The following is a 25,654-nucleotide window of genomic DNA, read 5'->3' as shown; positions in this document are numbered from 1 at the left end:
TCCCACTGCAATCATAGCAGCATAATGGTTAAATCCAGAATTGCACTGTTCATTTGAGTAGAACTGTTCATATTTTATATGAAGAACAACAACAAGTCTTTTGGCAGCATGTTACATTAGAGCTAATCTTTTATTGGCTAACACAAGCTTTGAGAAACATCCCACCTTGTTTCAAAACATTGATTAGTTTTGGAAATATTTTAAATATTGTGAAAGTCTTTCTGTTTATTTTATATACTTAACTGTCTTCCAGCTCAGGTGATTCATTGACTATGCAGGGTAAATCTTAGATTTATCTTACCAGATAATTTTAGACAGTGGTATGTGATACGTGGCATTTGGAATTCGAGTCAGATTTTCATTTACTCCAGGGCTTTTCCATATGTTTCCTATTAGCAGCTTTGTTCTCAAACCTCTAGTCTCCCCAGAAAGGAGGAAAAAAATACCCAAGAAACAATCTTAAATTCTAAACGTAGAGGAGAAAAAAAATAGGCTTCAGATCATGATTTCATTATTTTTAGTTTACCATTGCTTTTATTGTCATCCTAGTGTTAAATTCTGATCAAAATACAATGGAAAAATTAATGTTTATTTTGTCTGTTGTGGTATACATTAGTTTTTCTGGATAAATAGTGCGATATTTTAATGAGCAATCTGCTCTTAAGACTGTGAAATAGTGAGCAGTGATGTTTGGTGGTATTCCTAATATTTTCATTTGAATTTTCTTCTTTTCTTTGAAACTATTGTGAAAAAAAGCTTATGTTACTAATTTTCTGTTTCTTGTTAGTCTGTCATTAAAAAAAACAACACTTGTGAAGTAGATTTTTTTTATTTTTTTTTAAATCAAGGCAATAAGGGAAAATATCCAGAAACTTTGAGGAATGGAGGGAACAAATTGGCGTAGGTCAGGCTTGTAAAGTTGAGACCTCTTGTTTTTGTTCAACTTTACTGGGCAGGCTTCTCTGAGATATTTGAAGTTGTTTCAACAGATTTCAGTGAATGCAACTACTTGTAGCATTATTAGTGGTAAATACCAAGATATTACCTAGAGACCTAAGCTCTGAAAGATGTAACTCTCTAGATTTAACTTAAAATTGAAAAGAAACATCATAAGATCAGTAAACAGCCAACTATGGTTGAACAAGTATGGTACTTATTTTGATGTGGTAATTGCTGTCTTTAAAGCAGAAATCGCTTCTTAGGATGTAGGTAAATGCTTTTTGAAATTTTGTTAAAAGTTTCGTAGCAGTGAAGTTGTATCAGATTTCATAAGCATAACCTGTTTTAGGTAGCTGAACTATCTTACCACTTTACCAAACTAATATGAATGGTTAAAAACTTGCATATCTTAGTTTATATACTTCTTTCTCCTGGTCTAGTCTTGGGCATTTGCCTCACTTTTGGGAAATGCTGGTGCAGGAATTCTTGATGGAATGCTTGCTGATGTGAAACTTTCTGGAAGTTTCTACTAGGGTTAGAATAGCCAAACTTTCATCTCTTGATTTCCTAAGGGAAGGAAACTTTTTGTCCTTGTCACTTATCTCACCCAGTATCTTTTGATCCTCATTGCCCATTATAACCAAATTTGACACACAGAATAGAGGGAAACGTGTAGGTACTTTCTACAAACTTGTGAAAAATAGCAGCTGGATAGAGGAAAGTGCTCCAAATTGGTACAGCAACTGAGGAAAAGACAGTTATAAATTCTCCTTCTGAGAGTAAGCAGCCAGGTGGCAAGACGAAACAGATGTTGACTAACCTCTTGGCATACTGTTAGCTCTGTCACTTGGCAGCCAAACAGGTGGTAGCTGTAGGAGAAAATGCTGAGATATTGGTGTGAGGTAGAAACAAGCTGGAAAAACCTGAGATTTATAAGGCTCAAATCCATAGGAATCCAGGCTTCTGTAGCCTCCTTGTTCATGGAGTAACTTAATGACAACAACACAGGGAATGAAGAGATCATCCTTATCCTTCTAATGCAGCACAGGATATTGTTAGCCTTCTTGACGCAAGGGCATGTTGCTGGCTCACATTGAACTTGTCCACTTTGCGTCCTGCAAAGCTGCTTTCCAGCTAGACTAGCATTTACCAGTGCATGGGGTTATTCCTCCCCAGCTACAGGACTTTGCACTTCCCTTTTTCAAACTGCATGAGGTTCCTGTTGGCCCCTTTCTCCAGCCTGTCGAGATTGCTCAGTATGGCAGCACAATCCTCTGGCGTATCAGCTGATCCTTCTACTTTTGTTTCATCAGCGAACTTGCTGAGAGTAATCTGCCCTATCATAAGGATCATTGATGAAGATGTTGAACAGAATTGGAGCCAGTATTGACCCCTGGGGTACACCACTAGTTACTGGCCTCCAACTAGAATTCACTAGATAGCCACCCTCTGCTCCCCGACATTCAGCCATCCACTTCACTGGCTGCTCATCCAGCCCATACTTCATTATGCTTTTATGATTTCACAACTCTTTTTTCCTAAGGATCAACATTTCTTCACCTTCTTTAACTTGTTCAGCAGCAAGAGAAAGCACCTAGATGATCTGTGAGTTTCATACACTAGTCTGCAGACAACCAAGTAGTTGATTCTGAACCCATACTTCTAACCTATGGATTGGGACTAATATCGTTAAGGATATGAGGTGGAATGGGATTTTGTGATGGGAGATGGAGGGTTGCATGGTGTAGGCATTTTTACAGAACTATTCTTCATTAGGTGTCTTGTGTGCAGAACAAACATATCTCAAACTGAAGTGGTTTGATTCTTTAAAATCTTGTTTTTGTTTGGCTTTTCAGTATGGATATGAAAGAAATCCTGTTTTATTGAATGTAGGTTTTGATTTACATGGTGTGTCCTTGACATGCCTGATGGTACAAGTTAAAATCATGATTTGATAATATTTTGTATTCTTCAAACTTTCAGTATCATATTAAGTTTGTTGTTATTTGTCTGCTAATGTTGTGTATCTTCTACATGATTCTTTGTATTGCTGTGTTTTAAAGTACTGCATTAAGTAGGTTGATACTAGGGAAAGAGGAAGGGAGAAGACTCGAAGAAATAAGGTTATTTCATCCTTTGGCAAGTTAATGGTGTAGAGCAGGGCATAGAACTTAGTCTTTAGAAGTACTCAAATAGTACTTTAGTACTCAGGCTACTCAGCTTAATCAGTATTTGTGAAGTTTACTGGGCTATTACTGTGCAGTAACAGTCTTTGTTAGTTATTCTTTAGAATTACTTTTCCTTCTATTGTTAACAATAGGCTGCCATCCTCTGGTGAAATTTGTTAACTGTCTTGTAGGGACCTGACAGATTTTCAGAAGAGAGAAGCCCATTAAAGCAGAAATCTTAGAAAGAATAAATACTAGTTTTTTTGTTAGAGGAATGTAGTTACTTGTACAAGGAATAAGACAAGACTCTTAGAAGGATTTATATCAAATCTCTTTCTCCCTCTTTCCTTTTTCCATGACATTTGTGGAGAATGTAAAGATGGAGTTGATTTTTTGACAGTTTTTCTCCCCATCTGCTGATACTGAACTGCCTTGTTCTGTGGAAAGACCATTGAACACCAGTATATTATTTGTTAGATATTATTCTGTTAATTTCATTGCTGTCCATATTCAGAAATCATTGCTGAAACTGTGTAAGGCGCATTTGGTATTGTGATGTCTGTATGTCATTGACATCCACTTGGGTTTATGTTAAAGTATGCCAAAGATACAAGGTGTGTAAATTATTGGTTATCATTACCCACAAATGCTAGCTGAAGAATGATACCTGAAAATAGTGGAGGGTCATTGAACTTTTTTTTTTTCCTCATAACAGACATCCTATGAATTTATGTGATGTGATACAGGAAATTACTGTCTTTTCTCTAAAAATAACTCTTACAGGGGACAGTTAGAATGAACCGTTTGATACTTAACTGCCTTAACACAAAATTGCCAATGTAGGTTAAGTCACAGATAAAGTTTTTTAAACTTCAAAGCTAGCTGAATTTGTCTTGAAGATGATGAAAAGCTAAGCAGTTGATAAAATCCTTTGGAGATTATTTATTAAGTGTGAGAGTGGAGGTAGGATCTTCAAAATAGTGTTGCAGTTTCTTCTATGAATGTTTTATGTATCTGTGGATGCTGACTGTAGAAAGAGTTTCTCAGTCTGAATGCATGGGAAAGAGTGAGAAGGCAAGAGAATTTTTAAGACTTTGGAAGGATAAGATCAAGACTATACAGTCTTCTATCTCTTAGGACTTTGCTACACTTTCACAAAGTTTTCCCATTATATTGACTTCAGCAGTGGACCTAAAATTTGGTTAAACTGTTACAAAGAGTACCTGTAAAAAATTCTTAGGTTTAGAAGGTGTTAACCATGTTTTCTAGGGACTAGGACTGATCCCCTAAAGCCGTGCCCCAAGGAGAGTTTCAGATGAGGTCCAAGGCAGAGGGACACTTTCTGGAGTCTCTATTAGGATTGTTAACTAGCCTCAGCCAAAACTCCTTGCCTTCAGAGACCAAAAAGCCCAGTGGCTATTTTTCATACATGTGCCTGGCGGTTAGTCATAGGAACACAGGCAGTTTGAACAAAAGCAAGAGGGATTTTATTTTTTCATGAGGCAACCTACTCACCTGTGGACATTTGTTACATTTGGAAATCTTATGCAAAATGCAGTTATTAAGATTTACTGAGAACATAGGTAATTGTTCCCAAGAGCTCCTTACTGCTGAGTAGGTTTATTAGCAGTGGCTTGGTTGAACTGGCCTGCTTTGGGGTAGAGGTGTCAGCTGACAAAAGGAAGCAGAAGTTGTTCTACATGTGTTCACACCTTAGTCCATCTTCTTAAATGTCTTAGTCTTGACAGATGCAGCGTTTCTGTTGTCCATTGCGTAAGTTTCAATTAGATAAGGAATTGTTTGCTTTCTCTGTTATATTTCTTTTTAATCCTTACCGCTAAATTAATGTAGAATAATGTACTATATTTCACTGAGTTTATTCTTTTAGTTAAGCTGCAGCTTTTCTATTTATGTTGTCCTTGCTGAATTGGTGTAACTAGCATAGCATGAATGTTTAAGAATACATTTAAACTAATGATTCATATAAACGTAATTATTTTCTTTTTATTAGCATTGTACTTGCTCTTCGTTGTGCTTTCAACTGAAGGTTTGATTGAAGTCCACCTTTATCCCACTTACTCGAGGTGAAAACTGTTAATTCAGTATTCTACAAAGTAGATAAAAGATTTGGATATTTTCCTTCCATTTTTTATTCTTAACCTTCTTTAGGATTGAACTTCTTTTTGCTGTTACATTGCTACTTGACTACTCTTTTCCACTGGAAGTCCCTCTAATCTGTTTTGGCTCTTGATTACCCTCTGGTCACCTACAAATTTCCTGTCTCATCCTTTATTTCCCTTTCCTCTATCTTTTTGACAGTAAACTTTAAGCAGTGAACCCTTTGTGGAACATTAAGGACTTAAGCTTTCTAGCTGTTACTAGATAAGAATGGGCATTTATTTCAAATCTTCACTTTCTTCTTGAACAGTTAGTTGTTACTGACAATGCTTTGTCTCTCTGGTATGGGGTTATGAGCTGTTTGGTAGTATAAAGCAGGTAGTCTATCATTGAGGGAAGGCTGGTATTTCCCAGAGGGTATGAATGTGCACTTGGACTGTTACCATGAAGTAGTAGGTGCTCCTGCTTGCGTATGAATGTAAAGATTTTCTGTGATGAAGATTTACTCTAGGGTAAATGAGTAGTCTGTGTGGTGTGTTATTCTTAATGTAACTAGGCTGTTTCATTCTCAGTTACTTATTTCTGCTCTTGCTTTTTTCAACGTTCTTTCATGCTCCACATAAATCTTGTAGAGGTGGCTTAAAGAGTTGACTGTTTCCCTCTGTAGCCTTGTCAGATTTGTTACTGTTGGATTTAAAGTGCAATGTATAGAGAGGCTCAGACTGTGTCTTTTGCAGTAAAAGCTGGTATGCATTCCTTATATGAACTGTACATCAACAGTTCTGTGTTTCCTGTGAGTGTAGTAACTAATTCCCTAGTGGAAAAATCTACTGAAGGTATTGCCTTTTTTTTCCTATGTATACATCAGGCTTGTCTTCTAACACTGGTCTGTAAATAGAGATCATAGCTCTTCAGGCATGATGACACAGCTATGGCTAAAGAAGTCCATGATATAAATTAGACCAACTGATGAAGAATATGCTCAGTAACTACTATTTTCAGTACTGATCACTGCTTTCCCCGTGTTATTTGCTAGGAAATGCACTCCTTAGAAACATCTTCAGAAGCCAGGAATAGAAAGATGCTTGGTGATCTGCAGATTTGTTTTGGGTTTTGTGTTTTGTTTAGTGTTTTGTTTTTATTCTGCCTTGAAGTATTTTATAGAATTTCTGTTCGCAAAAACTATTCCTCAGTAAAAGCCTCCCCTGGCTCATTCTCCCTCCTCTCTCCCCATGTGGTTTTGGCTCTCAACAGCATTAGCGGTGCTAACAAAATATTAAACACAGAAAGACCAAGCAGATGAAAAATATCAGGTGTTAGACTTGATGCTTATTGCTTAGTGTACTTAGGGAGGTGATAGAAAGGCTGAGAGATTGGGAATTGCTTGATTTCACTGTAGTATTTTCTTTTACTACTAGTCTGTGTCATTTCCCATAGCTGCTTCAAATAAAGTGTTGAATTTTTAACTTTGTGAAGAATAGCAGTGATAAATGATCTGCAAGGTGTGTAAATTTGGAAAAAGGAAGAATAAAGAAAATAGAAGAGTCAGAAAGGTGTTTGGTTATAATCTCTGAATGTTTTGACATGACAAATCATGTAATCAAGTATACAAATGCAAGTTTTCTTTAAGTTTATTTAATTTATTTTGAATCCCAATAGCAAATATACAGTAAATAGATATATAAAATATCCATTTTATACAGTACTGTCAGTATTGAGAATTCTATGTGCTGACCTACGTAAGAAGTCAGAGCAGTTGAGTTCCAGCTATCTGCTTGCATTCAGCAATTTTAAGGTACTTTTAATAAGGGATTCTTAACCCGTGTGATGTCAAAATATAAAAGAGGAAAATATTAAATGAAAAACACGATTACAGTTGTTATAGATAAAAGAAAATGTGCTGGCCTAAAGGGAGTTTAATAATCATTCCTATTAAGCTTGAAGCATATGATAAATCTTGAATCCTACTTTTTAATGTTCAGAATGCATCAAATTATATTGATAGCACAATATTGAAGGACATTTCCCACTTGAAGTTGCAAGAAAAAAAAACCCAAAAAACTTTTAAAGGCTTTCTGCATGTTAGTTCTTGATATGAAATCCACCTTTATCTCACTTAATAGATTATAAAAATATGTTCTAGTTTAGAGAGGAAAGACCTCGCAATACCGTACCTTTTTATTGCATCTTTGCTCATTATCAAAAATGGCAGAAGAAGTTGTCCTTGAAGTCTGATTTTTTTTTTTTTTCTTTGCAACTTTTCATACAACACTTTTTGGCAGAGGAAGAGGTCCTCACTGTGGAAAAAGTCACTTCCACTTGATTTTTAGAATTTATTTGAAAGAAAGAATATGTCCAAACTATGTGATTTAAGTAAAGAATTTAACATCTGTAATAGGAAACATCAAATACAGTTTCCAGTTGCACTTCCAAGAGTCCTTCTGTAAGATACAAAGGCTTTTGTTTAAATTATTCAAATGTAGGTTGAACATTGTCAAATAATACAATGGATCCTACTATCATATTGTTCCTAATTAATTATGTCTGAAATAGTAAATACTTTGTAAACTGATTAAATAGTGTAAAATTGGCATTTTTCTGCAGATTTCAAGTATTGTAGAACTGATTTGGACAAGTTGTTCTTTTGAAATTACCAACTTCAATATCATTTGAGGAAATTTCCAAGTTGCACACTGTTTCTGGCTAAAATGCAACGGAAAGTTGAAGGCTGAACCTCCCAATACTTTACAGGATTATTGAAGAGGCTTATGCCACTGTATAACGCTTTCTTCTTTCTTCCTCCTGTTGGACAGAAATCATTCACTCCCAGTTTTGCAATATGATTAGAATGAAGGAAGACTACCTGCAGCAAGAAGAAACAGCAAAATATAATAGTTAGTATGTAAATGGAAAAAATATCCAAACATTCATTGGCATATAGATAACTGAGGTTTTCTATGCAATCAGTTGGATGCAGACCTTAATAGTAACAGGAATTAAAAATTTGTGTTGAATCTTTAAAAAATGTCTCCCTTCTGCCACAGTCTCTCCCCCCCAAAAAAGCTATATGGTATTTTATCAGTGTGTTGTCAGAAAAATTGGACTCTCTTCTTATGGAACTTTTTCCTAAAATGCAATTTTATAGTCACTTATAGTAAGAATTATACTGGTACAATATTATATTCTCGCATAATGCAAATTTTAAGTGATTTAATAAATTTTTAAAAGTAGTCTCTAGAAAAGTTGATATTAGGAGAGGTTCGTTTGTATGGTTATAGGAACAGATCAGTCTAATACAGATGTAGCTTAAATTAGTAAAAATAAACCAGCAGGGAGAGGAGGCTTGTGATAGCAGAGTTTAGAATTTAAGTAAAATAATGTACATTGACAAAAGAATTCTTTTGTATATCGATTTTTACATTACATTGTAAGTTGATGTTTGTTTGTTTGTTTTTAAATATATTGTAGAAGATTTTCCTTTAATTGGAAGTGAAAAGAAATGAAATTCAGAGGTAAAAGCTTTTACCATATAGCTTATTATGCGCTCTGTCATCTATTCATTTGTTTTGAGGGCATCTTATCGCAGAATTTATCTAGTTCTAAATACAAATTTTAAAATCTTATCTCATCATTTTCTTTGGATTTAAGGCTTTTCAGCATAGGAATGGAAAAATTTCCACGCTGGCTTGCTAATATGGAAACTATAATACAAACTTTTTGAAAACATTTTCTGGGAGTAGCATGTTGTTTCTGCCCCGCCCCCAGAAGTGTTCCTGCTGTTTGATCTTGTTTATTTCTTTAAGTAATACATGATTTCAGGATTTCCTAGTATGAGTCATGTCAAAATATATGTAACAGCTAATCATGCATTTTAATTATGTCCTAATCAGTATGACAGTGTGAAAGTCAAACAACTCATAACTACCAAAGTTTTCTATTAAGTTAGTATATGACCTGCAGATATTTCAGTTCAGGTAATCCAGGAGGAACTTTCTTGAGTTTATTTTTTTCAAGATGGATTTCGCGTATGCTTGGTATGTTGGCAAAACTTCCATTTTCCACATCTTTGATTTTGTTATTCCCAAGGCCTAGCCTAGAAATAGTACAAGGAACATTTAATTAAAGATTAATTAGCATTCACAACAGCATTGAAGAGCATACTTTTTTTTTTAAAGTTTGAAATACACAGGAGTAGACATAGGGAAAAAAGAACTGGGGAAAGATGATGAAAGCTTACCTCTGATAGAAAAAAAATACCATTGATCCAACAAGTATTTTTTCTTAATTTAATCTCCACTAAAAGGACAGCAGCTAGCCTGATGCGAGCAATTGTCCAGTTTTGCATGCAGTTTTTCTACTTTCAGTGGCAAGAGTTAAAATGATAAACATCAACCAATTTGCTTTTAAAAGGAATCATGCCCTTTTATCAAGTAGCATAGTTACAAAGTATACTTAGAGTAGTAAAAAGTGTTGTTCCAATAAATAGCCAAAGAAGAGCAAGTCTTGCAAAGAAACAGTTATATATAGCTTAGTCAAAAACTTTGTATTTTAAAAATAAGCAGGACTACTTTCTTTCCTACTTCCACATTTTCCTTAATTTAGGCCTTAGTTAGATTTTTTGCTATAAGACTTCAGCCTGCATTGCTAGGAAGGTAATTCAGAAGGTCAATTTGGAGTTCCTCTTTCCGCGCATCCTGCAATCCCCTTTTTGTCCTTTCTTAATTTCTTCAGAAACTGAAGTTGGTATCTAAATGCAGTTCAGTAGTTCCTCTTTGATAGTAGTTTCTGTTACCAAATCAAAAATTCACTGCTGCTCAGCCATATTTTCAGAGTACTTAACTGAGCTTTACAGAAAGAACTTCCTTCTTTTGTCCTACATCAGTGATACATTCCTCAGAAACATGCATTTTTTTCTTAAAGCCCATCATGTTTGGAAACCGTTATCAAGTTGTTTCCTTTACCAGCTACAGTATTCGTCTCAGGCTAGTTTTCAGGAGGTGAATTTATGTTCTCTAATAATTTACCAGTTTTCCCATGTGTTTATATAAAGAAGTCTCAAATTTCCCTTTTCATGCCATCCTTTTGTATTTTTCTTTGGGGTGTGTATGGAGTGTTTTCTTCCAGTACACTAGGCCTTCTGTAGAATTGAAAAGCTATTATGACTCTTAAATCCTATAAATTTAGTTGCAAGAAAGGCATTCTCTTCCTAAAATAAAATTCAGTTGGTGTTGCTGTATACCTCATTTTGGGTGGTGATTTGTGAGATGAGTGACCAAGGAGTTAAAATGCCTGGGCCTGGTAGGGAACAGGCTAGAGAAAAATACTGAATACTGTTGATAAATAATGTGACCACAAAGGTTCATATATTCTGAGTATGAGAAATAAATGCAATGCTTAATTGAAGCATATTACTACTAGCACATTAAGAGATATTATATAAAAGCCACACTATGTTACACAACACCCAGGTGCCAGGAGGTAAGAATTTATGATGATTACATTTTGTAATCAGATGCTGTTCTTAACAAACATTTCTACTGCAAACTGTAGGCAAGGCATGTAATAACAAGGCTGATGTTTGGGGTTTATTTTTTTGGTTGTTTGGGTTTTTTTAAAGTTTGGTCTAATTTACAGCAGTTCTCACTAAAACACTTAAAATTTGTAATTCTCTTTTCTCCCATTAACAAGAAAAGTATCAAATAAGAGATCGTGCCAGGTATGATCTTTTATCAAATAAAATCATTCTGCGTGGGAATTTTACCTTTGAAGATCTTTATACCGGATAAAATCTTCAAGTTCGATTGTTGTGATCTTATTGTCATCTAAATGAAGTTCTAGTAGACTGGAGGGCAGTTCTGATGAAAAACAAATGAACAGTATAAGAAAAATAAGCCAACTTATTTTTGTTGGAATATTTATTATGTTCCAAACAGCTGCTTTCCTTTGTGTTTAGGATTGGGTGAAGAATCTTGGGGGGGGGGCATTTACGTCAAAGAAATGGGTATTAGATACAAGTATGTTACTTTAAAAAAAACAACAACAAAAAACCAACAAAAAAACCCCAAAACAAAACAACATCAACATCATTTGGTTTAAAATAGCAATTTAAACAAAAATTAAGATGTGAAAACGCATATGCTAATGTTAAGATTTCAGAGTTCCAAAATTTGGTATAATTTTGCTAGCTTTATAAAGGCTTTTGTGGATTTTGGTTAACTTGTCAAATATGTAAGTTGTTATGTGCAATTCTCTAACAGCTGGTAGTCAAAATCCTACTCCTGTGCAACCAGTTACAGTATTTTGTAGATGTGTATTTTCTTCCACACGATGTAATAACTGCACTATTATAGCTCCTAAGATGTGATTTGGGAGGAAAGCTTTCAGAATTCTTTAAGCAAAATTAGATATTTGGTATGCTCATTCCCGTGCTGGACTGCAGAATGTTTTCTCATGTGGTACCAAATAGTCTCCATTCAGAACTGGCAGTGAATGGACCAGGAAGTGGAGAATCTTTTTTACAATATCCTTCTAGTGAAGGCAGAGGAAGACAGTCACAAGTTTGAATTTCTATTTGCTGATCTTATGTTCAGTTTTACTAGCATCTGTCTAGATGGCACCCTGACACCAAGCAAGACAAACCACATGTTTTTGTTACTAATATGGCTTAGGAGAGCACTACTCCCATTGCTATTTGTTGTAGCATTACAATACTGAAGAAAAGTTGTATGCTTTACAGCCTGTCTTTATGCCAGTTGACATGCTTTGGTGTTTGTTTGTTTGGGCTTTTTTCCAGTTTACATTCCAGTTTACAATTCCACTGGGTGTTGCTTATGTCTGAGTTAGAATATTAAGAGGGAAGACTACCCATCTGTCCATTTTAGATTTTAAGTGCATTTTGTAAGTGGTATTTTTTTAATTTTTTCTGTGTTATTATAACATTTGCAGATAGAAAGATCTACAAACTTAGTTTCCATTTGTGTAGAATATATTCACCATGAAATCCTGTTTGTTTATGATTTGTTTATGTATTTGACACCACAAATTAGACCTCATGCTGTGTTTTCTTATAGGAGATGTCTCTATAACAAAGACAAAATCTGAATCATTTTACAGTTTGGTTTTTTGTTATTTTTGTGATAAGTGTCAGGAGATGGTATGATGATAATACTAGAAGAATGTCTTTTTTTTGTGTTGGGGAGCATTACCATAGGCAGCCAGATAGTTTCTTATCTTAAAATTATCTGAACAATTGGGGTGAGTTGGTTTTGTTTGTTATTGGGCTTTTTTTTTTAGTGTTCTCTTCTGCAGGGATGCTTTTGCATATATATCTGTCTACATGAAGAGATTAAATTTAATAAGAATCAAGTTCTTTATCTGACTGATCCAGAAATAAGTATCTTAGGGGCCAACATTTAGTTTCCCTGTAAGTTAATAGATGACATAAAATATGGTATTATGCTTTGTTTCCCCCCTTTTTCTCTTAGCTAGTAGTTTCGAGCAGTTGAAAATCATGAGAATTTGGTTAAATACTATATTCACCTACAGAAAATGAAGATAGTGTTGTACTGAGTTCCTTCATGCTACTCTTTTGTATATGGAGGTCAGTGATTTGTAAAGTTAGTGTTTTAATTTATTGCTACCTCCAAATCACAAGTTAATTGTTTTATATGAAGGAGTGATTTAATCTTGCGGTATGTTATGTTAAATTTAATTAAAATATATTAAATTTTACTTAGCAAAACCCAATCAAAAGATGTATAAAATGCTGTATTGGGTTTTGCATTAAAGTGGTTATGTTACAGAGCATATTTGAGCTACAGAGTCACTTGAAACATTCAAAATTCAATTTAGAACTTTGGGGGTTTCATTTTAAATGTGTAAAGAAAGTGGGAATTCTGTATCCCTTAGGACCCAGATCGAATATGGGGGGGGGTTATTCTTTCTTTGCAAGGATTTTTGAGAGGCTGGTGTGACAGATATGAAGTGACATATTATTACGATTTTCTTCACATTGTTTCTCCTGAGAGGAGTCTCTGGATGACTCTGAGAGGAGTGGACCTCCTGACAGGGAGAAGGCAGGAGATGGGGCTGGAGACTGAGAGTGTGTGCATTCTGTGTGTGTGCACTATGTGTGTGTGCATGCATGCACGCACGTTCATGCACACTTTTGGGATGTAGAATTGGATACTAAGTACAAAAAGAAAAATAAGGTAGGAGGTGGTTTGGTAGTAATGAACAATACAAAACAGAATTTATGACCATTTTAATAATCATATAGATGTTAAAGAGTTTTATTTAGGAGTATAGGTAAAGGAGAAAAGGTAAAACAAAGCATACCTTTAGGAATTGAAGTTAATTTAGCTTCTGCAATTCTTATATGATAGATATTTACTCCTTCAAAAGCCCCTGGCTCTATTCCATCATTGTTAAGAGGATTTGCACTCATTTCTGTCCAAGGGAAAAGAAAAAAAGTATTTATGACATAGGAATTTTGTGTATGTTAGACTAAGTTATAAACAGCTGATTTCATTTTATTTATGACTTCAGATGTTCTAAGCATTAATTAATGTTTAGCTTTGATTACTTATTCAGAGGGGTAGAAGTCACAGCTTTCAGTGAATAAAGGCTGTCTTAACTTGGCTTGCAGAGTTACCAGAAACTTGACCTATGTAGCAACTTCACATAGAAATTAAATTGTGAAATATAGTTTCCACAGCATGGATATCTCTTTAAGAGGAAATTGCACATTAGGGAAACGTTTAAATGAAAATTATAATATGTTACATTTTTGATAAAGACATTTTCTTTTCTACTTAATTGCACTTACCTAAAACATGTAGAGACTTCATTCCTTTAAATACGTCCTTGTGGATTTTTTTAACCTTATTAGCATGAATTCTGAGCTCTGCTAAAGTTTTTGGTAGATTTGTTGGAATCTCAGTTAGCTGGTTATGGGACAAATACAGTCGTCGTAGCTTCTTTGTTGGTTGAAAGGCTTTTGGATGAATCTTGGCTATTTTATTGTTGTTCAAAGCCAGTGCCTATAAGAGATAGGAAGAGCAGCACAAAGAAAATTTCTTGATACATGAATGTTATGATTATGAATTTTAAGTAATGAATTTGATATATAATTTAACAATTAAGTATTTGAAATATTTTATTTTTCTATCATACCAAACTTTAGCACTTTGTATATACTTCAGACCTTTCAATTGATTGTGAAAAACAAATAAGAACCTGGAAGCTGGAGCATCAACTAGAAGGTAGAGAAAAACTAGTCAGAGCTGACAAGGTGCCAATGGATAATGAGAAGAATTTGCGACAATGTGTTTGTCTTCTTATATTTTGTAGGATTGTATGGGGGACATATTTTTTTATGATGTTGTTGTTCCTTAATGCAGAGAAATTCTCAAAAATCAGAATTTCATCTTTTATTTCAGTATAATGCTGCAAAATAAAGTCAGGTTTTTAATCTGAATTTCTTAAAAGTTAATGTCTGTATATGACTGATGCACACATGAATTTATATCTTATTTGCCGTAACTTTTCAAATGCTGTGAGTTTAAGCCTCTTTTCTGTACAGGGCACTAGTGCTTTTTTGGGACAGTTTTTTCGCTTGGTTGATATGTGTTATCAGAGAACTTGTGATGAGTTACTACAGACAACAAAATATGAGTTATCTGAAATTATTTTGCATGTCAAATCATATCTCTGCATTTCCATACCTAGACTATTAATTTTTGTTCCTTTTTTACTTCTTTGAGCTGTTGGTAAGTCAACTGGAATTGTGGAAAGAAAAGCAGAGCAAAACAGAATTAATCTTCCCCCCCCCCCCGCCCCCCCCAAATTGAGGATAGCTTAAGGAAATAAACAGGAAATGCTCCTTCCTAATCCAAGTTGCCATCTGTGTCTTTGCTAAGTAGACTAGTACTTAGACAAGTTGTACAAAGTAAACTTTGCTTTCAGTAAAAATTATGTTCTGCCTTGCCACAAATTAACTAATGAGAAAAATCAAAACAGCTCAGAGTTTTCAGTTACCACATAATTAAGTGGTGACTCTCATATATAATATGGTGATTGCTGATGTATTGCAATGACTTTCTCAGTCATTGGAGGTTAGTTTCTATAGATCTTTTATACTGAATATAAACCACAGTTGGTGTGTTTACCCCTAACTTGCTGGTAAGACCATTCTGTACCCAGACAGGAGACACTCAAGGGGAATTGGAAACACTTGTTGCAAACAATGAATTTATATGGTACCTATTTTTTCTATTCCAGCTTAACCCATAATAATTAACAAGCTCATTCATAAACATTTAGATCTGGTAAATTTTCAGCTCTTGCTCAGAAACCAAATACGACTGAAAAGGATTTGGTTTATGTTGGTTTAATGTGTGTTTCATGTCTTTGTAATGTGGAATAGAATGCCATTAATATGCTATAACTTGTGGAACAGATTTGTCATTTTTACAATGAAAATTTAAAAATTGTCAATATTTGTTGTTAGTGGATCTAGAGTAACATCTTATGGAAATAAGTATTCCAAACCAGATTAAATCTATGTTTCCAGGCCTGTGAGACTCTCTTACTTTCTTTCATTATAAAAAGGGATTATTGTGTACTATAAATATATAGATTTATCAGTTGTGAGTGCTACTTATTTTAAAGCCTGTCTCTATGTGCATACTTGAGCATGTTAAAAAAATAGTAGTAAAGCACCTGACTTTTTCAGTAATTCAGTGTTGGTCTGTTTTCTGTTCAGGTAAATTGGATTTGTAACATTAGTTTCAGTGGTGTATGTGTTGTATGGTTTTGTTGTGTGCTTTTGAAAATACCCTCAGAAAATATTGTTCTTTGAGATTAAGTTCTTTCTACTATTTTACAGCTAAGCAGATAGAAAAGGAACACTTGTCTTGCAGCCTTTAAAATGTAAGGAATGTTCCTGTGCATGCTAAGGACTGAAGAAATCTTGAGGATCTTTTTGGTGAGGTACATACGGTACACTTTCTGCGTGTTGTAGAAAGTAGCATAGTTCTTGCAGCTCAAAGAAATTTGCTTCTTACTGTGTGGGAGCAGTCAAATATGCAGATGTTAGACTGTATTTTTATGGATGCTATTGGAGAAAAAAAATACCATTTGTATTTTAAAAGTATCAAAATATTTCAGATTGCTAAATAAGATTTCAAACTTGGAAAATAGCAAGCTTACATAAAGTGATGTGAGTCCTTGGAGATCGTTTTCCTTGACCTCTTTAATTTTGTTGTTTTGAAGGTCAATCATACGAGTATCTGGTGGAATGTTGCGAGGTATTGATGTCAAACCTATTTAAGTATGTGACATAAACAGAAACATCACATCCTATATATAAATCCAAAGAAATTAACTGCTAAACAGCAAAGCACAGAAAGCAGCCCTTGGAGAATCTGGGTCTGTGGGTTTGTATTGAGGAACAGGGCTGTTGCAGTGGCTTTAAGGGATTTCTGCTCAGTGCTTGAATGCTCCTTTCTACCTCTGCACTGCCCTATCCATTGTACTGGCACAGTTGCTTATAGAGCTGTACAGTTAACATCAGGGCTGAGAAATGTATTCTTGGTAAAAGTGGACAAAGGATGGTCCTCCAGCTGCCAGTACTTAATTACCAGCTATATAAATCCCCCAATCCAGTTCACTGTTCAGTTACAAAAACACTTCAGTTCATGCCATCTGAGATCCTGAATCAGCAGAAGAGACTAGCAAGGTATAGTAACTTTCTTTTCAGTGGAAATGCTGATGCATCAAATGCTAAATGCTTGTCCAGTTTATTAACAGTTATTCCATAATTAATAGGTTACAGTTATTTAAAGATGAAGTCTATTAATAGGGGTTTTTTTCTATGTGTGAACTTAAGCGGTTTGCAATCTGTTGACCAGATGCAATAACAACAGCTTATTGCTGTCAGCAAAAGTCTATTTTGATTCCTTAATAATGACACATCTTTAAAAACCTCAGCAATTTATGTATTGACTCAATATTTCTGACATGAGGAGTCTAGGATTAAGTTTAGGATGGTGGCAGAGCTGTGATGAGAACAAATGTCATTGTCACTGTGCTAGTGGCAGGAGCATAGTCCTTTGATTACCTTGAATCATGGGAAAACTTCAACGAACACTACTTCAAATTGGCACAATTAATAATAAATTCATATTAGGACCAGCATGTATCTGCAGCAGTGACGGTAGCAGATTTGCCTTTTGTTAAAATGTTGTTACCAGTGATGCACACTTTGGTGGAAGTTAAGCTGAGCAAATAGTTTGTATGCCATTTATGCACTCATGCTAAACTTTCTTGTGGTTTATTTATGGCCTCTTTTTCCTTTGTTATGTTTTCTTGTCATTTGACCTGTTGCTTTGTAGTTGTGAATGAAGTACTTCTTTAGTCATAGTCTTTTTTGGAGGGACTAATAGCTTGTCTAATGCAAATAGGAGATACAGCAAACTTTTGTGCTCCTCTGTTTGGATGTAACTTCATGCAAGTAAAAGAAAAAGGGGAAAGTGTAATCTAAAATCTCAATGTAAGCATTTTCAAATTCTGTAATTTTTCTTAGTTGATAAAAAGCATTGCAGATTATTTGGTACTTACTAACCCCGATCAGTATTCAGTTAAATCGTTTTACAGTTATTTGTTATATATTATAAAAGCCTAACAGATAGAAGTCATTGCTAATGGAAGGTGGCTATAGCAGCTTATTAATTTTCTAAACTGATGCACATGAACTGGGAAAACATTTATGTTGTAAAAAGTGGTGGACACAAATTAGTTGCTGGACATGAATTGGATATGGTTTGTAAGCCTAATGGAAAAAATGTAAGCTCCTTTTGAAAATGACTAGTACAGGAATATGTGAAAGTGTCCAATTTATGGAGCTGTAGAATGCATCTTTTTAAAAGGCAAATCCTCCAAAGGGGAGTCCAGTGGAGAACAGACACACAAATTCATTCTTACCTAGGTCAGAGCAATGGACAACTCTCACATAGCATTGGCATCCAAAGGGGCATACTGGGAATAGATCAAAAGGAATTAGTGGTATAATTGGTTCAGTGGTTGGAAATAGAGAGTTGTCGTCATCATAATCATCATCATCTTCTTCCATATCTTGGAGCATCATATTCTTTAGTGTAAAATATGAAGGACCAATGAGAGGTTTGGCAGAGCACAAAGCCAAGAAGAGAAGGAGCGTGTATTCTTTCATATCTTCTTAATCAGGATAGCCAATCTTGAAAAGGAAAGTAAAACAAACAAACAAACCCAAACACAAGAATCGGTGAATGTAAAACAGCAAATAAAGCTATTGAACTATTTATTTCACTCGCTGCTACAGTCTGTGGTCCTGAAAAATGGTCTGTTATGAATATTAAGGTTTAATTAGTATATGAAGGATGAAAAATATAACGTTTTTTAAATAAAAATATTGTTATAAATTTATATATTATGACATTAAAAATTATTTAAATGAAATTCATTAGATACTAATCTTATATCAAAGTTTTTTATCTGAGTTTAAAAAATAGTATAATCATTTGCTTCAAGCTTTGAAGTGTAATTTTTGTAGTAAATTTTACCAGGACTTGGAATTGGATTTATTTTATTCATTCTTGATGAAAAAATATTTTTAATGGGATACGTGGGCATATGCGCATTGCTTGTATCCAGAAAATTGGGAAATACTTTATTAGCAATGCATGAAATGCACTCATCAGGATACTCCATAAGCACTTGTTATTCTGCTCCCTAAACACTTCTAATTAAACTTTCCTTATTCTAATCTGGAAAAATAGAGTTTTCAGCCCTGACAACAGCTTTTCCCATATTCCAGTCATTCTTTTATTACTGCTGTTGATAGAAGTTCACCTCTGTATGCAAGCACATTTGTATTGACTTTTATTTGTTGAGGGCTCTTTTCTCTGACAAGGGCTTGCAGGTTATGAATCTCTGTCATTTGAAATCAGTAACTTAAATTACATGCAGAAAAAAGCTGGAAGCCAGTACTTTTGTGTGCATATTTTCTCAATAAACATGGGGGGGGGGTTAACCTATTTTTGTCATCATAGGGCCTGTACATGAGAGCTAGGCAGCCAGCTGATAGGAGATGAAAATGTGCTGTGGTTGAATTTAATGCCATGAAACCCAGCAGCTTTCTAGATTACCTTTAACTTGAAAGTATCTTTCTGTGTAATCGAAGGTCCTTCGGTCTAGAAGACAGAAAGATGTTGGATCAGTTAGGGTACCTTCAAAGCAGAAAACCCCATGTCAGATAGCTACAATTATTTTTTTTCCTGATGTTATTGAGAAGAATACACAAGTTACGAAGGACTTAAAAAGTAGATTTGTCTTTAGAAAAACATGGCAGATTCTGTCTTATTGCAGCTGTTCATTCAATTTTATTCTGCTTGTCTGAGTTCTAATTTTACCAGATTTCCTTTAGCCACACCTGACTGGGAAAACCAGGAGTCCAGTCCTACAATATACTGTGTTACCCGAGTAATGATGATCCATAGGTCAAACCCCTTAGATATTTTCTACATACTCTATTCTAAAGATGATTTTATTGACTCCTATAAAACTAGACACAAGGGGAAATGGAGATAGTAAGAACTGCCACAGGGTGTTTTGCAGCTCTGTGAGAAAAGACTGTAAATTCAGCCCTTAGCTCTACATCGTTCCCCTCCAAAGCCCAATTCCAGAAGTCATTTGGATTCTACGGTATGCTGTGCAAACCAAGAGGGGCTACTGTGAATTCTATTATGCATATCCTGTTTATAAAAATGTTTCTATTTAGACTATCATAGACCTCTTTAGGGAAAGACTAAACAGATGTAAATTCTTGTTTGATCACCTAATTAAATGCTTGCTGATCTGTTTATAGCTGAAAAGTGTCTTTATGTAGACATTTTGTCATTGGTCCTCAATCACAGGAGGAGGAGTGCACTGGTTCATACAAGGGTGTTGACTTGGCTTATTCAAAATTCTGAGTTTTTGTTTGTATTGCTTTTCTCTGTACAAGGTCATTTTAATGTTTCTTGTATATGATTCTTACAGCATTAAAATGCTGTGTATTGCAAACATTGCTACTACTGTAACTGTGTATGTTTCAGGGTATATAAAGAGAAAAAAGCTGACACTATTTAGATTACTTAAAACTCACCCCTTCGAAAAGAATGCAGTGACTCCTTCCTCGCAAATATGTGTCTGAGAACAGAAGCACAATATACTATGTATCTTGCAGGTATGCATCACATAAGTGTAAGTTTAATATTTATTATAATCTTCCAGCTGCATGATCATTTGAGTAGTGTGTGTATCTTTTACTGATCTAACAATCTCTTAAAAGAATCTTCACATATATTTTTCCCATATATTTTCCTTTGTGTTCAAAATAATGTTCTCTTTCAATGCTCCTAGAAAGAATTTTATAGTTGTACTTGCAATCCTATACAATGTGTTTTCTTGAAAGAGTGTTACAAACAGTGCTGGGAACAAGATGTAGAACCTACATTTGTTTCTTTGGAGAGAATTGTGGTCATGTCTGGCTGTACCCCTTTGCAATATTTGGCTCTTTCAACGTTGTGTTTCACCTTCAGCAAAACAGTCAAAATGTTCAATACTTTAGTCGTACCATTAATTAGGAGATGAGTTTGAAGCCTTTCAGACTTCCGAGTTCTCCTTATTCTTGGACAAGTGCTTTAATGCCTGGGTTTTCACAGATGGGCACTCAGGCTGGTCTTTCCCTGGCTACTTAGGTATTAAGTGACAAAACACTCTGTGCTTTATTCAGTGGTGTTGTACAATTTCTGCATGTAGGATATCAAGTGTTGTAGCATGTATCCTGTCCTGGGACATCTAGTTTCCAAGTCCCAGCTGACTTCTATTTGTGGTAGGCACTGGAGGTATAGTTTTACTGTATCTAAAGATAATCTTTCACATACGTTCCTGAAATGCTTTTCTGGATCTGGTGCTAGGAACTTGTCTTACAAAACAATTTAAAAATCTGTTTTCACACTTGCACCTGTAGCAAATGGATTGCATATTTCCTTTCAGATATTCAAAAAACTAATTATGATTTTGAACTATGAAAAGGTTGAGGCTGTGATTGGAGTAGTGGCCAGTTTGAACTCTTGAAAAACATGCGTTGTTAACAAACAGTTCTAGAAACATAGCACTGAAATATGTCATTGATGACATATGTTAGTCCTGTGAGTTAAATCTCTTGAAAACAAGTGCATATACAGAAAGAAGCATGAGTTATGATACTTTTTTTTTTTAAAACAAAAGAGAAAAAGCCCTCGCTTCATCTTCCCATTTTGCCATTAGGAAATCCTTATGGCTAATTACCTTTGTAGTTAGGGGTGATAGTCAGGTTTGACTCCAGGTTTGCATTGGCCAAAGAACTGGATTTTATGGAGGTTTTAAATTTTTTTTCCTGGCTGAGGTTTTGAGTTTCCCAGTTAATAGGTGTTGATATGTCTCTGTAGAAATGGTCTGACTCTGCAGGTCATGAAAAAGAACTTATACAAACTTTTTGCATGCTTAAACTTCAAGAGTAAGAGAACTAAAAGAAAATGAAAGCCTAAAGTCCAAGATCCCAGTGATCTTTCTGAAAATACTTTAATTATTTTATCATGACAATTTTATGAAATATTTCATTATTTTTTTCAGAAAATACAGTTCATTAATACAGCTCTACTAATGGTTCACTGCTGCCACTTGAGGCTGGTTCTGCTTCTAGGTATGTACTTCCAGTTCTCTCATACCAGCTCTTCCACTCATGCTGTTCACTGAGCTGATTGAACTCACTAAACCAGCATAGAACTGATGTGAGCAAGGAAAAAACCCCAATACATTCTTTCCAGCTGAACAAACTGAATCAGTCTGAGTATCAGAGCCAGCACAAAGGAACGGGTGGAACAGCCTGGTTTAGGGGGATGGAATGTTAAACGGAAAGAGAAGGAAGGAGAAGAGGTGGGACAGCCATACTTGACATATGCAAGCTGTTAGACAGGCTCAGGTGTTCTGTTTAATAAGACCCTGAACAAACGATTGTTGCTTGGACAAAGTCTGGCCTTGTCCATTCACATTTTTACAGACCGGAACATTGAAGATGGGTTTGAGAAAGAGTGTAGCAAATTCAAGGAGGGCTCATGTACTTCTTAATTACACCTTCTTTATAGCAATCCTACTTACCCTTCAGGACAAAAAGCTTCTGAATAGCACCTTTTAGCTGGAACACTAACCACTCCAAAGTGAGGTCAGTGAATGTGGACAGTACACTTTATATGTAGAGATGCTGTAAGGCTCACTTTCTTTCCTGAAGTATGAAACAATACCAAAATCACTGTACTAATTGTTTGGGACATACTTATCCTCACTAATGTGGTGATCTTTACCAAAACTCTCGCCAAACAACACATGGAATTTAGGAACTTTTAATGCTATTAGTTTAGGATAATACTTATCATTCATAACTAATTAAATGCAGGTGATGTCACAGTATGTTAATATGATTTAAACCTTTCAGAGATTGTGTGGAAAATTTCCGCATAAGTGTGCAATAGTTCTGTGACATGAAAATTCTAAACATGAATTATGGGAAGAAAAACACTTTCTGTGAGGATAGGAGTTACGTTGTTAGTATGGGATGTGTGCATTAAAAAAAGAAATGTCTGGATTCCTTGCAGTTGCATGCCAGTCCTGCAGCATGCGGTCTTTGTTGTCTTACCAGTTGTGACACTGAAGGAGTTAACAGGTAAAGTTTTAAGACTTAAAAAGACTCTAAATTATATTTAGAAATCACTTCTGTTACCGGTCTATGGAGGCAAATTTCCGATGGCATTGTTTCTGAAAAGGAAATGTTTAAATGACACAGTGGTGGTCTCTACAGAGGCAAAGAAAAATCCCTGTGTTCATTAGTAACACAAATCATTGCGCTGTGCACAGATTTTGTCCAAAGAAAGGCAAGACCATAGCTGTTTTGAAAGCTATGTTTAAAAATAGTTCTGATTCTATTAGTCATTGTCCCATTCCAGAAATAAAAGGAGTTTATGTTTAACTCCTTGTCTACTCTACTGATGTATTTAAATTGCTTAAGAAAAACAGGAGGAAATCTTTTTGGTCAGCAAGATTACTGAAGAAATTATTCTGTCTTGAGAAATAGTCCAATGCTGAAGTAATGTAGTATAATGATGAATAGCATGTTTATAAAATAAGTCATATTTAGAGAGTATTTACTTTTTATGGAAAACTGTTTGACTCTTGTGTTACTGAATACGATCTGTGAGTGTTTTTAGGTTGTAGCTCATCTACAGTTCACTATTTCATGTGTTGTTTTTAATTACTTTGCTGATATCTACTTTTAAAAAAAAAATCCAAATTAAATACCAAATTACAGAAAGGTAACACTGAGTTGTAACTGTAAGAACTGCTATAATTGTAGAATAGATTTTCATAGATTGTAATAACTGAGGAAAAAAACTTTATTGTCAGTTGTTGAGTCTTTCTGACAAGTCTGTCTTTAGTAGTTAAATAATTCACTGTAGCTTTTTTTTTTTTGCTTTGCAGCTCAGATGTAGTAAATACAGAATTATTTCATCTGCAAAGTAGATTTTCAAATGTTCCATAAAAAGTGGTACTTCTAACTCCAAATTACCTGACATTATTAATCTGCACATAGTGACTGACAACCTGTTGCTTAATTCTTTATTGCTATTTATATAGAGTAGATATTCAAACTGGACATACCTTGCAAGTTTGATAGTTCTTCCGGAAGCACTGTGATAATCCACCTGAGATCTTTATGTCCAGTTATTTAATATTTAAAAAAAAAAAAAAAAGAGAGAGAAAAAGGAAGTTAGGCTGAGTTCTGTGAAGTGGAAAGTAAATATAAAGAAAAATTCCACTCCCAAACTTCTTGATCCTCCTGGCACCGTGGGTGATAGCAGAGTAAAGTGCTGCTTCAGATTAGCCCATCTTAGTACTGAAGAATGATATTAAGACGACTTGTTACCACTCATATGTTTTTCATCACTGCTTGTATTACAGCCAAAACTTCTGGCTTAACTCTAGACGTCTAGTGGAAGACTTTGTAAAACCTGTAGTTTAATAATAGTTGACATCAGGCCATTGGAAGTACAGTGAGGTCTATTTCAGGTCATTCCTGCTATGGAATCACACTTACTTATGATCTCATTAGCCTTTATTCTTTAAAAAGTGTGACTTGAATAAATATATAAAACCTCAGACATTGGTAGAGTACGCCAGTAGCCTACCGTGATCAACATGTTGCCAAACCTTTCTAAAGTTATAAAATTAGGACTTTGTTGTGTAGTTACATATAAATTCTACCTCTTGGTTTCAGTAGACAACTATCTGGCTGGGGAAGATGGTTCAAGGATGTAGAATGTAGATCAAATTGTATTAGTATAGTTAATTCATTTCTCTAGTGTATTAGAAATAAAGCATAACTTTTATTTAAAACAGAGACAATATTTTGTTATAAGGATTGAAGTTGTGAGCTTAAAACTAAGTCCTTGAGAATTTGCCCTGCTGTATGGTTTTTACTGCCATGCACATCACAATATTTAGAAACTGGGTTATTTTTTGTTCACCTTCTGTAGGCTACCTGTTTATGTATACTTAAGAAAAGTATGACTAATTGGGTTTACCTAAATCAAGTTTCATAGTCAATGTTTGTATCTTTAAATTTACAATACATGATATCTGTCCAATTCCATGCACATCTGATTTCGTCCATTTCTTTAATTAGCTCCTTTCTGTGTTAGGCGTCTGGTCTTGCTGCAGAAAAATAGCCTGGAAATTTTGGGTTTTTTAACATACATGTAATGTGGTGCTGTTTGCAAAATGATGGTTTAAGTGGCATATTAGTTATTTTGTCTACTAAACTTTCTTAAGGAAGAAAAAGATACTATGCCAAAATTTAAAACTTTGGTGCTATCTTATCAAACAAGATAAGGCTTGTGTTACCTGCTGCATTGTTTTTGCATGTGTTCCCATTCCAGTAGCATAGATGAATGATGATAAAGATTGTCCCTATCACTTTTCCCATGGAATGAAATTACAGTTTCAAAAGCAATCACATTCCCACATAAAAATCTGAAGGATGATCTTAAACTTTTTTTTGAAATCTCAAATTGCATTATCTACATTCTCTTGCCTGCATTTAGAAAGCAAAGCTTCCTAAGCAAACACTCCCCTGTGTTTTGAATAGCTTGGTTTGGATACATTTACTTGAGCAAATTAGTATTAAATTGCTGTTTAAAAAAACCCTCCAACACTTTCTTGGCTCTTTAATCAAAGAGAGCAGGACCTGAGGGTTGTGGTATAAATGTACCGGTTTCTTCTTTTTCACTTCTCCTTTCAATAGTAAAGCATTGAAT

General features: G+C 34.8%; 2 protein-coding genes and 1 long non-coding RNA gene across 14 annotated transcripts in view; 2 read left to right on the top strand and 1 right to left on the bottom strand.

Annotated features, from left to right (window-relative positions):
- The window catches only part of CENPP (centromere protein P), a 153,832-nt gene that overhangs the window by 61,893 nt on the left and 66,285 nt on the right, over positions 1-25,654 (top strand). The gene's annotated exons all lie outside the window — the stretch shown is intronic.
- Positions 1-25,654, top strand: part of LOC142042639 (uncharacterized) — a 58,251-nt gene that overhangs the window by 31,972 nt on the left and 625 nt on the right. The window contains exons 2-3 of the long non-coding RNA XR_012653818.1: positions 21,921-21,990; positions 22,940-23,007. This is a non-coding gene — a long non-coding RNA (uncharacterized LOC142042639). The remainder of the gene's footprint in view (positions 1-21,920; positions 21,991-22,939; positions 23,008-25,654) is intronic.
- ASPN (asporin) lies at positions 7,377-24,440 on the bottom strand. Of its 10 annotated transcripts, XM_075052758.1 has the most exons (12): positions 24,000-24,439; positions 23,065-23,099; positions 22,446-22,569; positions 21,597-21,749; positions 19,412-19,456; positions 18,210-18,480; positions 16,437-16,549; positions 14,053-14,266; positions 13,563-13,673; positions 10,987-11,080; positions 9,180-9,318; positions 7,377-8,088 (listed from the first exon to the last, which is right to left on the bottom strand). In XM_075052758.1, the coding sequence occupies exons 6-12, from the start codon at positions 18,454-18,456 to the stop codon at positions 7,891-7,893; spliced, it is 1,116 nt and encodes a 371-aa protein (XP_074908859.1). In that variant the 5' UTR covers positions 18,457-18,480; positions 19,412-19,456; positions 21,597-21,749; positions 22,446-22,569; positions 23,065-23,099; positions 24,000-24,439; the 3' UTR covers positions 7,377-7,890. The 10 variants fall into 10 exon arrangements, with proteins under 10 accessions (XP_074908859.1, XP_074908854.1, XP_074908855.1 ...); XM_075052753.1 differs by lacking the exon at positions 21,597-21,749 and having other exon boundaries at positions 19,412-19,492; XM_075052754.1 differs by lacking the exon at positions 21,597-21,749.

This window comes from Buteo buteo, chromosome 21 (assembly GCF_964188355.1).
Source record: "Buteo buteo chromosome 21, bButBut1.hap1.1, whole genome shotgun sequence".
NCBI lineage: Eukaryota > Metazoa > Chordata > Aves > Accipitriformes > Accipitridae > Buteo > Buteo buteo.
The sequence above is the reverse complement of the archived record's forward strand: the minus strand, read 5'-3'. Positions and strand labels throughout refer to the sequence as shown.

Coding starts and splice junctions, on each gene's coding strand:
- ASPN (XM_075052763.1), bottom strand. CDS start 18,456: ATGAAAGAATACACGCTCCTTCTCTTCTTGGCTTTGTGCTCTGCCAAA. Junction 9,319..10,986: donor CGGTATAAAGATCTTCAAAG/GTAAAATTCCCA, acceptor TACTATTTCTAG/GCTAGGCCTTGGGAATAACA. Junction 8,089..9,179: donor CTGAACTGAAATATCTGCAG/GTCATATACTAA, acceptor TTCTTGCTGCAG/GTAGTCTTCCTTCATTCTAA.